Genomic DNA, 14,470 nt, shown 5'->3' with positions numbered 1-14,470 from the left:
TGCTTTGCGTGTATTGAAGAATCCTTCCATTCCTGGGATAAATCCCACTTGATCATGGTGTATGATCCTTTTAATGTGCTGTTGGATTCTGTTTGCTAGTATTTTGTTGAGGATTTTTGCATCTATGTTCATCAGTGATATTGGCCTGTAGTTTTCTTTTTTTCTGACATCTTTGTCTGCTTTTGGTATCAGGGTGATGGTGGCCTTGTAGAATGAGTTTGGGAGTGTTCCTCCCTTTGCTATATTTTGGAAGAGTTTGAGAAAGCTAGGTGTTAGCTCTTCTCTAAATGTTTGATAGAATTCACCTGTGAAGCCATCTGGTCCTAGACTTTTGTCTGCTGGAAGATTTTTAATCACAGTTTCAATTTCAGTGCTTATGACTGGTCTGTTTATATTTTCTATTTCTTCCTGGTTCAGTTTCGGAAGGTTGTGCTTTTCTAAGAATTTGTCCATTTCTTCGCGGTTGTCCATTTTATTGGTATATAGTTGCTTGTAGTAATCTCTCATGATCCTTTGTATTTCTGGAGTGTAAGTTGTTACTTTTCCTTTTTCATTTCTAATTCTATTGAGTTGAATCTTCTCACTTTTTTTCTTGACGAGTCTGGCTAATGGTTTATCAATTTTGTTTATCTTCTCAAAGAACCAGCTTTTAGTTTTATTGATCTTTGCTATCGTTTACTTCATTTCTTTTTCATTTATTTCTGATCTGATATTTATGCTTTCTTTCCTTCTGCTTACTTTGGTTTTTTTTGTTCTTCTTTCTCTAATTGCTTTAGATGTAAGGTTAGGATGTTGATTTGAGATGTTTCCTGTTTCCTGAAATGGATTGTACTGCTATAAACTTCCCTCTTAGACCTGCTTTTGCTGCATCCCATAGGTTTTGAGTTGTTGTGTTTTCATTGTCATTTGTTTCTAGGTATTTTTTTGATTTCCTCTTTGATTTTTTCAGTGATCTCTTGGTTATTTAGTAGTGTATTGTTTAGCCTCCATGTGCTTGTATTTTTTGCAGATTTCTTCCTGTAATTGACATCTATTCTCATAACGTTGTAGTGGGAAAAGATACTTGATATGATTTCAATTTTCTTGTGACCCAAGATATGATCTATCCTGGAGAATGTTCTGTGTGCACTCGAGAAGAAAGTGTTTTGGGATGGAATGTCCTATAAATATCAATTAAGTCCATCTTCTTTAATGTATCATTTAAAAGCTTGTGTTTCCTCATTTATTTTCATTTGGGATGATCTGTCCATTGGTGAAAGTGAGGTGCCAAAAGTCCCCTACATTTATTGTGTTACTGTCGATTTCACCTTTTATGGCTGTTGGCATTTGCCTTATGTATTGAGGTGCTCCTATGTTGGGTGCATAACTATTTACAATTATTATATCTTCTTCTTGGATTGATCTCTTCATCATTATGTAGTGTCCTTCTTTGTCTCTTGTAATAGTTTTTATTTTAAAGTCTATTTTGTCTGATATTGGAATTGCTACTCCAGCTTTCTTTTGATTTCTGTTGGCATGGAATATCTTTTTCCATCCCCTCACTTGCTGTCTGTATTTGTCCCTAGATCTGAAGTGGGTCTACTGTAGACAGCATATATACCGGTCTTGTTTTTGTATCCATTTAGCCAGTCTGTGTCTTTTGGTTGGAGCACTTAATCCATTCACTTTTAAGGTAGTTATCGGTATGTATGTACCTATTACCATTTTCTTAATTGTTTTGGGTCTGTTATCGTAGGTCTTTTCCTTCTCTTGTGTTTCCTGCCTAGAGAAGTTCCTTCAGCATTTGTTGTAAAGCTGGTTTGGTGGTGCTGAATTCTCTTAACTTTTGCTTGTCTGTAAAGGTTTTAATTTCTCCATCAAGTCTGATTGAGATCCTTGCTGGGTAGAGTAATCTTGATTGTAGGTTTTCCCTTTCATCACTTTAAATATGTCCTGCCACTCCCTTCTGGCTTGCAGAGTTTCTGCTGAAAGATCAGCTGTTAACCTTATGGGGATTCCTTTTTTTGTTATTTGTTGCTTTTCACTGTGACTTTTAATACTTCTTTGCATTTAATTTTTGATAGTTTGATTAATATGTGTCTTGGTGTGTTTCTCCTTGGATTTATCCTGTATGGGACTCTCTGCTTCCTGGACTTGACTGACTATTTCCTTTCCCATATTAGGGAAGTTTTCAACTATAATCTCTTCAAATATTTTCTCAGTCCCTTTTTTTTTCTCTTCTTCTTCTGGAACCCCTATAATTCGAATGTTGGTGTGTTTAATGTTGTTCCAGAAGTCTCTGAGACTGTTCTCAATTCTTTTCATTCCTTTTTCTTTATTCTTCTCTGCGGTAGTTATTTCCACTATTTTATCTTCCAGGTCACTTATACTTTCTTCTGCCTCAGTTGTTCTGCTATTGATTCCTTCTAGAGAATTTTTAATTTCATTTATTGTGTTGTTCATCATTGTTTGTTTGCTCTTTATTTCTTCTAGTTCCTTCTAAACGTTTCTTGTATTTTCTCCATTCTATTTCCAAGATTTTCAGTATCTTTACTATCATTACTCTGAATTTATCTGAATATATCTTTTTCAGATATACTCTCTATTTCCTCTTCATTTGTTTGGTCTGGTGGGATTTTACCTTGCTCCTTCATCTACTGTGTGTTTCTCTGTCTCCTCATTTTGCTTAACTTTCTGTGTTTGGGGTCTCCTTTTTGCAGGCTGCATGTTCATAGTTCCTGTTGTTTTTGGTGTCTTCCCCTAAGTTAGTAAGTATGGTTCAGTGGTTTGTATAGGCTTCCTGGTGGAGGGGACTAGTGCCTGTGTTCTGGTGGATAAGGCTGGATCTTGTCTTTCTAGTGGGGAGGACCACGTCCGGTGATGTGTTTTCTGATGCACCTGGTGTGTCTGTGACCTTATTATGATTTTAGGCAGCTTCTCTGCTAATGGGTGGGGTTGTGTTCCTGTCTTGCTAGTTGTTTGGCATAGAGTGTCCAGCTCTGGAGCTTGCTGGTCATTGAGTGGAACTGGGTCTTAGGGTTGAGATGGAGATCTCTGGGAAAGTTTTCACTGTTTGATATTATGTGGGGCCGGGAGGTCTCTGGTGGACCAATGTCCTGAACTCGGCTCTCCCACCTCAGTGGCTCAGTCCTGACACTCGGTCGGAGCACTAGGACCCTGTCAGCCACATGGCTGCTAGTGCTGGAGGGTCTCCTGCAGAGGCAGGGGTGGCTGTGGCTCACTGTGGGGACAAGGACACTGGCAGCAAAAGTTCTGGGAAGTACTCCTTGGCCTGAGCCCTCCCAGAGTCTGAAAAATTCTTAACTAAGTAAAGATATGAAGTCATTTAAAATATTTACTAGGAAATATGGTGTAATTTGCTGTTTGCCAAGGGTAAACCTAATTTTTCTGGTTTTGGTTTTCGATAGCACAGAACATCAACCCAAATGTAAAGGATTTTCCCTCTGTTCTTTAACAACCTACCTATTTCATCTCACTCTTTCCCCTGCCCTAACTAGTCCATTAGAACAATATTACCTGGGATTGTTTTTACATTCAAAGTGTATACAATAGTCTCTATTTTGACTATTATAACACCAATAATTAGAAATTGATATAAATGGATGTCAAATATTTAAATTATTTCTTATCCATAGTATGGCAGGAAATCAATTAGACCTCAAATTAATTAATTGTCTTTCTCTGCCTTCAGGTATATGGAATTTTTCCCTACTCCATCCAACATTACAAGTGACTTTCTATTTGAAAAGAGTGCTAATTACTTCCATTCAGAAGAAGCTCCCAAACGAGCTGCATCTCTGGTCCCCAAAGCCAAGATCATCACCATCCTCATTGACCCCTCAGACAGGGCATACTCTTGGTACCAGGTATGAAGCAGTGAAAAATACCATTAAAAGCATGTGGTCATAGCTTGAATGTAAGCAATGGTGAATTAACAAAGTAAAGTCCAGATGTATTGAACAGTCAAATGTTAAAAGAGCTAAACAAACAAAAAAATTATGAGAAATAAGAACTATTGATAAGATCTAATTGATATCAATTTGGGCAAGGAATTTCAAGCATAAACATAACAGAAGAAAATCACACATCAAGGAATTAATAGATTGAACCATATAAGCATGTAAAATGTTGGTCAGTCACAATTAACAAAATTAAAATTACTATCTAAGTAGAGCATCTTTAGCAATACATGTTAAATGGCTTAGTTCCCTTAATTTGTAAAAAAAAAACAAAAAGTTCCTGCAAACTGGTAAAAGTAACTAAGTAAATAAATAAATATTTGAGTAAAAAAATGAGCAGACAAGCAAAAGGCATAGATAAACAATTTACATACACACACACAAATCCAACCGCACAATAATTTACATGAAAAATTAGGGATCAACAAAATATAAATCAAAATGGTACTTTTTAAAATATCATCTTGGCAAAAATTGTCATGCTTGTTCTCTCTATTGACAAGGGTGTGTTGATAAAAGTACTAGAACTTTCCAATAGAAGGATATATATGGAGATATTTTCTGAAAACTAATTTGATGACAGTTATCAAAAGGTTTGTAAATGTACTTTTGTGCTGTGATTCCTCTTCTGGAATCAATCATAAGAAAACCTCAAAAGGATTAAAAATATGTATCCCTTTTTTATTCATCGAGGTACTAATCATAATAACAAAAGGAAAAGTAAATATCCAACAATATAGAATTGTGTCACACCGAAATGGAATATTCTTCAGCATTTCATGATGGTTTTAATCCATAGAATGATAATTAAAACCTAGTGTTCATTCTAATGTGTGGATAGATATTAATCAAATAAGCAAAAAGGTATATAATTAGAAATTTTGAATGCTCTGTGAGGAAGTATGGGAGGTGCTATGAGAGCACGCTCTAGAGAAGTCAACTTTAGACTTAAAACTGATGGACGAGTAGGTTTAACTGAGTGAGGGTAGAGGGAGAGTGGGGCAGAGGGAAAGTATGTGTAGTCCCCTGGGTGCAAAGAACCACAGCACAGCTAAAGAACTAAAAGAAAGGGTTCATGTGGTTAGAGAGCAAAACCCGAGGTGGAGGCCTGTGGGAGATGAGTCTGAGAGGCAGATGGGGGCTAGAAGCCAAGTGGGAGAACCAAGTGGCCACCATTCCTTGAGCCATCGAAAGCCTTTTTAAAATGTTAAACCAGTGTGTAACTACCAGAATTCCTTTCAGAAAACATGATACTATCTGCTATTTGAAGAATGGATTGGAGTGGAAGAAGTAACCACTCAGAGAAGTCAAGTAGAGGCTATTACAATAGTCCTGCTGTGAAATGGCAGTAGCAAGGACAAAGATAGTAAGTAGAAATGGAATGAAGGATAAAGTGTCAAGAGATAGGGATTAAAATCAACAGAGCCTGGTGAGAAAACAGTGTCAAAGATAAATCAAATTTCCAGTCTGGGCAACTGGATGATAACCATATATTCCCGTGAAAAAGAAGCACTGAAGAAGGATACAGGTGTTGTGCAGGGGTGGGGGAAGGCTAAAGATGTGACACAGATGGAAATCATGAGGTTATGGCATCACTGTCACACCAAAAGCAGCAATAAAGGTGGCTGGCACTATGGGGAAGGGTCTGAGCAGGAGACAGAAATTTGTGAATCAGAGGCAAAAAGCCACAGAAATGGTGAAATCGCCTAAGGAGAAGGTTCAGAGAAGAAAAGTAGAGAACAGAATGAAGCAGCCAGAGGAGTAATAAAAAATTCCAGCAGATACCAAGAAAGGAGTACTACCAAATGAAGGAGGTGACAGCAATGTCAAACAGCTGCTAAGAAATTAGACAATTAGGCAAAATAAGGCCTAAACCGTTTTCATTCAGTTGAAAGACATGGAGGGAAGTGAAACTTTTAGCAAACAAGACACAGGGATCAAGGAAGATGTGTTTATAGAGGTGGTGATTTGAATAATAATGAAAAGTTTTCAAAGGAAGAAGGATGTTAAAGGTCCCCCAAGGGAAAATGGGGAATCAGCCCTGGGAGGATCCTGAGAGATCTGGAAGGGTGGCTACAGGAAATAGCTTAGATGGGAGGGAAGCACTCCATTTCCAGAGTTCTTCACTTTTCTTGTGCTGGGACCCTTCCGGCAGTAGGGTGGAGTCCATGTTCCCCATTTCAGAAATATATTTTTAAAGCATTAAAATACATAGTATTACAAAGGAAACAACTATATAGAAAAGTAATTAAAATCAGTAACAAATTTAAAATCAAATTTGTTTCAAAACAAATTTAAATTTACTGATTTTAAATTAAAAGTAATTTAAAATCAGTAACAAATATTTACTAAATCATTAAATGGAAATATCTAATGATGGGGCTAATACTACTGTAATTTTGAAATAGCGGTGAGTATAAACATTTGATATATCTAAAAGACCTGTAATGTGATTAAAAAGAATTGATTTTTATTGGTGGTAAGATCACAAGGACAGTACATACTAAATTTTATTTAGAAGTTACTAAAAATAAAGAGACATTTTTTTGAAGATTCAAGTTCATAGATCCTCTGAATTCTATCAGCGGGAGTTATTAAGAACCCCTGCATTGAAACTTAAGGGATAGAAAAGGGTATAAATGTACTTGCTGGTAAATTTGAAGGTCTGGGATAGAGAAATTAAAGTGACTATGATGGTCTCTTTTTCCTTTAAAAGGTTGAGAACAAGGTAATCTAATGAAAAGAGGGGGGAAATTTGGGAGGCAGTGGTTTGAGGAGAGAAAAAAGGGGGTATGAAATCTTGCTACAGGGGTGAAGTAAAGTTGACCAGAGAAATGTAAAATTGCCCATTGCAATGAAAGCCTAATTAAAGCTGATGACCTTGAATTTAAGGTGGTAAAAATCTATATGTACTAAAATCCCAATGATATGAGTGCATACATAAATTAATGTCAAAATAAAGTAGATTAAAAGAAAAAATCTAATAGCATTGTAAAATAACAAGTAATTTTTCTTTTTCCTTTATTCTTTTTCTTGACTTTTCAAAATTTCTTCAATAAACATATCGCTAAGAACAAATAATGATGGACAGGAAAACGTGATACTGCAAACTGAGATTGCCAGTGGTTAGGAATTCAAGTGGAACACTTGTTTTGGGAGCAAAATGCAGAAATTATTGTTAGAATCCATGAGTCAATGACTCCCTAATATACAATAATGTGTCTTTCTCACTATAACAAAATTCATATTGCAAAGCAAGATAAACTTATTTTTTTCAATCGTGCCAAAAATATTGAGTTATTAAGCCTTAATGAAACATTTTGAATGCGAACACTTGGGGAAAAATGTTGCACATTTTCCTGGCAGAAAAAATGGTCACTACTTAGAGCAGCTTATATGAATCTCTTTTTTTTTCCACATGGATTCAACTATTTTTTTTAAAAAGAGAGAATCTATGCCTGCTTCTTCAAGTAAATTCTTTGAACATACACATTTGAAATGAATAATTTTTTCTGATAATACTTTTTATTGCTATATTGCTAAGAGTAGGGTCCCCATCCTGCTGTACATTTCAAAATAATGCAACCTATTACTTATGTTGCATTATTACCCAGTCCTGTATTCAGTAAGTACCATAAATTTGAAGCTCAGCAGGTATAATTCAGAAAGTCCTACAAATGTCACCTGCCACTATAATTTCTACCCCACATTTTTATAATGGGCCTCACAGAGGACCTATAGTGCTATTTTTTCCAATTCTGTGTGACTTCTGGTCATATTTTTACGCTAATCTTTTTAGTTGCATAAATATAAAAAAAAGTTGGTGCTAAACTGGTATAAGTCAATATAGAGCAGATTAAGTACAATTCCATATTATCACTTGCAAAGTAGAAATGTTCGCATTACTGTATTAACGTGCACATAGTATGTTTATATTTCTTCACTCAAGTTACCCTGTTTCTACACCTTGTATTAATTAAATGTACTATGTAGTCTCTATGTATGTAGCATAATGCATTTATAAGGTCAATAAGTATGCAATTATGAGAGGGCTTCAAAAGTATTATTATTTCTACCAACCTACCACTCACTAGTTACACTTTAACCATTTACCACTTAATCATCTTTACTTTCTTAGCAATTTTTATTTCTAACATATATAAGGGCTGCTATTACATAATTCTATCAGGCTCTAATATACGTCCATCCTTATCCTGTAGTAAATTTTCTTTAAGTTCACTTTTAGATATCTTGCAAAATCAATTCATCCATTCCCACACACCTCATTCATCTTCACTCATATTTAAAGTTCTCTTAGTTTCCACATTTATTTTTTTCTGCTTATTAAAATCTTTCTCACTACACTTTAGCTCAAAAGCATCAACCATTAAAAAAGATCCGTTCGTCTTTCATTCAGAACTAATCACTTATTGGTCTGGCTATCACAGCAAATTACTTATATCTCTAGTCAAATATATGACTTTATCACAATCTGTTAATCTGTTGTTTTCCATACCAGATTTTGATTTCTTTGAAGACAGCAATTTTGTCTTACCTATAGCTTTTTATCTCTAGAATCTATTGCAGGTTATTGTTCTGGGAAGGATCTTAATAAATGCTTATAAAATTGTATTGATTTGTGTGGGGCTCTTGAGCTTGACCAATGATGGTAGGATGCGAAAGATTCAGAGAATTTGGTACTGAAAAGCAGTAGTGAATTGGTATTTAGGAATTAGCAGAGTTAGGTGGAAACCCTTGGGAGGGTAAAAGCAAAGTGCCTTGGGCAACATCAACATAAATATGACACCTGAACAAGCATGAATAAACATCTGCCTTCTCTGTACCCATAGCACCTGCCACATAGGGATATTGGGGAATTGTCGGAACCCTCAGGAGTGGCTGTAATGAAACAAGAGCACAGTAATATGTAAGCCTACTCCTGCCAATCAAAATCTCTTTTCATCAGGCTTGATCTGTCTGGTCCCTGACATCTTTTCACTTATAATCAGACCCATGGAGAAAATCCTTGTACTCTGTCTCTTGTCTTACACCTAAACGTTTTAGACATGAAGACAACCACAGGCTTATCTGAATGCTACTTGATATATATGGAAGGCTTATACTCTATATAAACAATATGCCAATGCCTAGGCTTCAATATAGTGTGCACTTTTCACCTTATTTTTCATTCTGAAGTCAATTAATTATTTTTAGTTACTCTTTTTGGAATAAAAGACACATGACACACACATATATCCACACATCAAACACATACATGCACACATACCTATGCAGGCATAAAGAAAATTAATTTTACAATTGACTTTCTTATTAAAGCACCAAAGATCACATGAAGATCCAGCTGCCCTGAGGTTTAATTTCTATGAAGTTATCACAACAGCACATTGGGCCCCATCTGACCTGAAAACTTTGCAGAGAAGATGCCTATTACCTGGATGGTATGCGGTCCACATAGAAAGATGGCTAACTTACTTTGCTACTTCTCAGGTAATGTCCTGAACTGAATTTCTTCTGTTTATTATATCCTCATAGTGTTGCACTGACAAACAGAAAATATAAATTAACATTGCCACAGATAGCAATTTATTATCAGAGATGACCATACCTAAGGAAGAAATGTGGATTTTTACATTTTTAATGTCAATGGTAGTACTACAATGTTAAGTGGCTGTGAAACACATTCTGGGGATCTTCTTTTGGATAGTAGCTGGTCTCAAAGTGGTAGGGCCTCACACAGGAGGCATCAGGTGCTTCATAGGCAATAACCAGTAGAGGAGCAGCCAGTTAGAACCTTTATGGAACACCATGTGCAGATACCCATGTGTCATCTGTCCTGTGGGAATCTTATAAGGAAAGAAGGAGGTTATGGATTAGACTGTCAAAATGGAAAGTGTTGTAACAGCTCCAGGAACTTGGGATAGAACAGGAAATAAGGATTTGCGGAAAGCGTCCACATCCTTTATCTTCTTCATTCCAGTCAGGTCACAACTAAAACCTGAGTTCTCTGTTGTGGTTTGCAAGGAGAATAGATGGGTAATTTTCATCTGTGTGCCCATTATTTCCAAGCCCTTGGCTCCAAGGTTAACTCATGGAATTTCATAGGTTGGAGAATTATCTGTATTACAGAGCAAATGGAAAATCGCGTTTCTACTGAACTACTAAATCAAGAGCGTGTCGGTGTTTATGATTTACAATCAAGTTAGTTAAGGGTTATAAAAAATGCCTTTGGCAAAATTTGCTGTTTATTTGGAAGGACACAAGAATAGTAAACATTAACATGTATGCTAAGTAGTGCATATTTTCTTCCTTTTCACACTGATCTAATTGATTAACATCATACCAGGTCAAGGGAGGCAGCTTGGTCTATTTAATTTAATTTTGTTCTTCATAAAGTGACTATTTTTGACTCTACAGTTGCTAATTATTGATGGACAGCAGCTGAGATCTGACCCAGTTACTGTGATGGACGAAGTCCAGAAGTTTCTGGGAGTTACACCTCATTATAATTACTCTGAAGCACTAACGTGAGTCTATTCTCATGGTTGATTTCATTTCCATTATTTGCCATCATAAATTATCACTGGTAGGTGTGTATATAGCATCATTAATACTAGGTATGAATTTATACATCATTATGCTACTCAAAAGCAGTCAAAGGAATGTCCTCATTATTCATGTAGTGTCTCCCTTTTGAATACCAGGAACACTTTACCTTATAGGCATTTTAGGTATCACAAATTCCCCTTTTTGTGAGCTTTTTCCCAGTATAAATTTGTTTAAGTAAACTTTCTACATGCCTGCTCTATGCAGAAAGTGTCTAGGAATTGAGGTTACAAAGGTGGAAAAGATGATCTCTTCCCCAAGTAATTTACAGGTTAGAAATAAAATGTTGATGGCCTCCATTAGCTCTGTGAAAGTGAGTAGTGTTTTGGGCAGAATTGGGAAAGGGATACATTCATGTTTTTCTCTGTATTTTTTAAATTGTGTATAACCAAATATAATCATGTGTAATGTTGTAGTTATTATTGCACAGCTGACCGCCCAGAACCTACCGGCATGTAACTGTAGCCATTTTATTATGCTCATGGATCCTGTGGGCTGGGAATTCAGACAGGACACAGCCAGGACAGCTTGTCTCTGCTCAAAATATATACTTGGGCCCATATTTGGGAAGACATGAATATCTAGGTATGACTTGAATGGCTGGAGACTGGAGTCTTCTGGAAGCTTCTTTACTCACACCTTTGGCTCTTGGACTGGGATAGCTCGAAGCTGAGCTCAAAGGGACAAGACCTCTGTGTGACTTTCTCACAGTGTGGTGGCTTTGTGTTCTGAGAGGGGGTGGTATATCGAGGGAATGTGGTTCAAGGCCTTCTCTGACCTAGCCTTGCAAGTCACATAGCATCACTTACGCCATATTCTATTGATTGCAACCAAGTCACTAGAGCCAGTGCAAATCCAAGGGGAGGGAAAGGAGCCTCCGCCTCTTGATGAGGAGGGGCAAGGGCATTCTGCAGAAGAGAATGTGGGAGGGGGGATATTCTTGCAGTCACCTTGGGAAAATAAAATCATGTACTTGGGTGACTGAAAATGGAAAAAAAAGTGTAAAGAAGCAAAATAACAAACAAAAACAAAAGCTCCAAGCAGTCAAAATATATATTTAAAAGGGCATGTACTTGATGCCCTCACAAAGGCCTGATATACAGCCTATTAAGTTTTAGGCAAAATTTTGACAAGCTTGATTATAGAATTTCCCAGTTCGCAGCAGATTAGAATCAGCAATTAGACAATTAGAGAGGGTAATGGAAGGACAGGAAAAGAAGCAATAAGATTGGGTTGTTCCTTATCCACTAAAACAAGTCTAATGAAGTTTCTACCTACACATGGAAATAACAACACAAGGCATGGCCCCTGTTGATTAAGTAGACAAAGCTTCCAGAATACGTTTACATAAATACTTATTGATGTCAGCATGTCTTCCCCTGCCTGCCTGCAGTAGTTTAGGGAATGGTTCTGTCCTGTTTACTACAAATAGTTCCTTATGGTTCAAAAAGCCTGTAAAATCATACTTTTAAAGAAGAGATTACAAACAAGTACAGAATATATGGTTTTGAATACATCTCACACATCACAAAAATTAATAACTATAGTGATGTTCAGTGTAATAAAAGAACTTGTAAGGCAACAAATTCATCTCCTCAAAGTTGTCTCACAGTTATTTGAGAAAGGCTTTGCATCTTAATTTCACAATTTCATGCCTACTGAAACCAAACCATAAAACAAGGAATTGATATAACTTAGCAAGAATAAATGCCCATTGTTAGACTTCGGGTCTATAACATTGTCAATGCAGTAAATGAAACCAAGGCAGCAAAGTAATGTGGATTCAAGGGTATGGCAACCCTATCTAAAAGAATGACTTTCAATATTCTGGATGGCTCTCCTTCCTCAGGTTGTATTAAGCTCTGCCTCACAACAGCTGTTTGGAGAGCAAGGAGAGACAGCAGCCCGTCCTGAGACCTCTGTACACCGGAGAGCAAAGGAGATACTCTTAGTGTGTATAAATATCTTGGCTTGGTTGCCAGAGCTGTATTTTACCTTAATGCAGTTAAATATTCTCATCCTGAGGCAGAAAATGCTGTTTAGGGGCACTGTCATGCTGCCTTCCCCATCTCATTTTGCACAGCATGCAGAATTGTTTTTCCTCCTGGGAAATTAATGAAAACTAGAGGAAGTCCTATGATAGGCAAGGAGCAGATTGAAAAGTCCAGGTTGGAAATGACTCTGTCTTCCTTTTATCCATTTAACCAGTGATGTATTTAATTTTAATTGATAACAAGTACTAGGACAACCTGGACTGCAAGGATCAGGTCTCTAATAATAGATTGGGCAGGAAACTGTAAAGAAAAATTCCCTCTCCCCCTAAATGAGTTCACATATGTGCAGAAGCAAATTGCAGGTGCACCGGTATTATAGGAATGGGCCCAGGGCAACAAAATATTCTGCAACTAATTAACTTTACGTCCTACTCAATTATGCTCCATCTTTCTAAAACATCTGCTGAGCAACAAAAATGCAAACCTTTTCGATGTTTTATGCATGCAGCAAGTCCCATAGCAGTAAATTTAAAACTTCCCTTCCTATTTGGTTTATTCTTTCATTTTTCCTACCTTGTTAGTCCTAAACAAAAATTCTTATATATCTGAGTTTAAACCAAATAATTAGGCCACACATTCTTTTGTAACTTTTTGCAGTCATGGGAGCAAAACAACATTAGAATTTTCTTTAAGAGTATCAGGTCTGAATTAACCAATAGGATCATCTGCCTTCAACAAAAGAAATGAAGATTTGTCTAATCTTACATTCACCATTTGTATAATCTGTGTCTCAAGTTCTCTGGAAAAATATAGTGAATTATATCTTTACCCTTTTAATTTCCTCCTTGAAAAGTATAAACATATTGAACTGTTAAAAAAATATAGCAGTTTTCTTAAAAGCTTTAATTCAGGTTTATATACATGGAAGCAACGTAAGTGTCCATCAACAGATGAATGGATAAAGAAGATGTGGCACATATATACAATGGAATATTACTCAGCCATAAAAAGAAATGAAATTGAGTTATTTGTAGTGAGGTGGATGGACCTAGAGTCTGTCATACAGAGTGAAGTAAGTCAGAAAGAGAAAAACAAATACGATATGCTAATACATATATATAGAATCTAAAAAGAAAAAAAAAAGTGTTCATGAAGAACCTAGGGGTAAGACGGGAATAAAGATGCAGACCTACTAGAGAACGGACCTGAGGACATGGGGCAGGGGAATGGTAAGCTGGGACAAAGTGAGAGAGTGGCATGGACATATATACACTACCAAATGTAAAACAGATAGCTAGTGGGAAGCAGCCACATAGCACAGGGAGATCAGGGGTGGGTTTGAGAGAGTGGGAGGGAGGGAGATGTAAGAGGGAGGAGATATGGGGATATATGTATATGTATAGCTGATTCACTTTGTTATAAAGCAGAAACTAACACACCATTGTAAAGCAATTATACTCCAATAAAGATGCTAAAAAAAAAGAAGTATATTTTCATTACATTCAGTCACCTTACTATATACCACTTAATGATGTCAAAGAAATCTGTGTATAACTTATAATCATTATATTTTTATTATCATTTATATATTTGATCTTTTGTAGTTTTGATTCCCAAAAGGGCTTTTGGTGTCAACTACTGGAAGGAGGAAAGACCAAATGCCTTGGAAAAAGCAAAGGTCGAAAGTATCCACCCATGGATCCAGAGGTAATATTTTCCTCATCTTTGAAATACACTGGTAGAACCCTGCACATACAACTATTTCAAAGCTAGTAGACAATATATTTGATTCCTTTTTCTGCTTTGTCGTTGCTATCAATAGTTTTATATATTTGGAAAATAAATAGACCAATAGAGATAGATGATTGATAGATATCTGTAGAAATTGTGTGC

At 36.4% G+C, this 14,470-nt stretch overlaps 1 protein-coding gene across 2 annotated transcripts in view; it reads left to right on the top strand.

The window, feature by feature from the left end:
- Positions 1-14,470, top strand: part of LOC132519473 (bifunctional heparan sulfate N-deacetylase/N-sulfotransferase 4) — a 240,359-nt gene that overhangs the window by 210,770 nt on the left and 15,119 nt on the right. Inside the window, exons 9-12 of one of the 2 annotated variants that reach the window (XM_060147410.1) lie at positions 3,692-3,866; positions 9,297-9,467; positions 10,395-10,504; positions 14,182-14,284. In XM_060147410.1, coding sequence (XP_060003393.1) covers positions 3,692-3,866; positions 9,297-9,467; positions 10,395-10,504; positions 14,182-14,284 — 559 coding nt within the window. The remainder of the gene's footprint in view (positions 1-3,691; positions 3,867-9,296; positions 9,468-10,394; positions 10,505-14,181; positions 14,285-14,470) is intronic. The other variant, XM_060147411.1, reaches the window with a different exon arrangement.

Source organism: Lagenorhynchus albirostris, chromosome 4 (genome assembly GCF_949774975.1).
Source record: "Lagenorhynchus albirostris chromosome 4, mLagAlb1.1, whole genome shotgun sequence".
NCBI classification, from domain to species: Eukaryota; Metazoa; Chordata; class Mammalia; order Artiodactyla; family Delphinidae; genus Lagenorhynchus; species Lagenorhynchus albirostris.
Note: the sequence above shows the minus strand (reverse complement) of the source record. Positions and strands in the feature narration are given on the sequence as shown.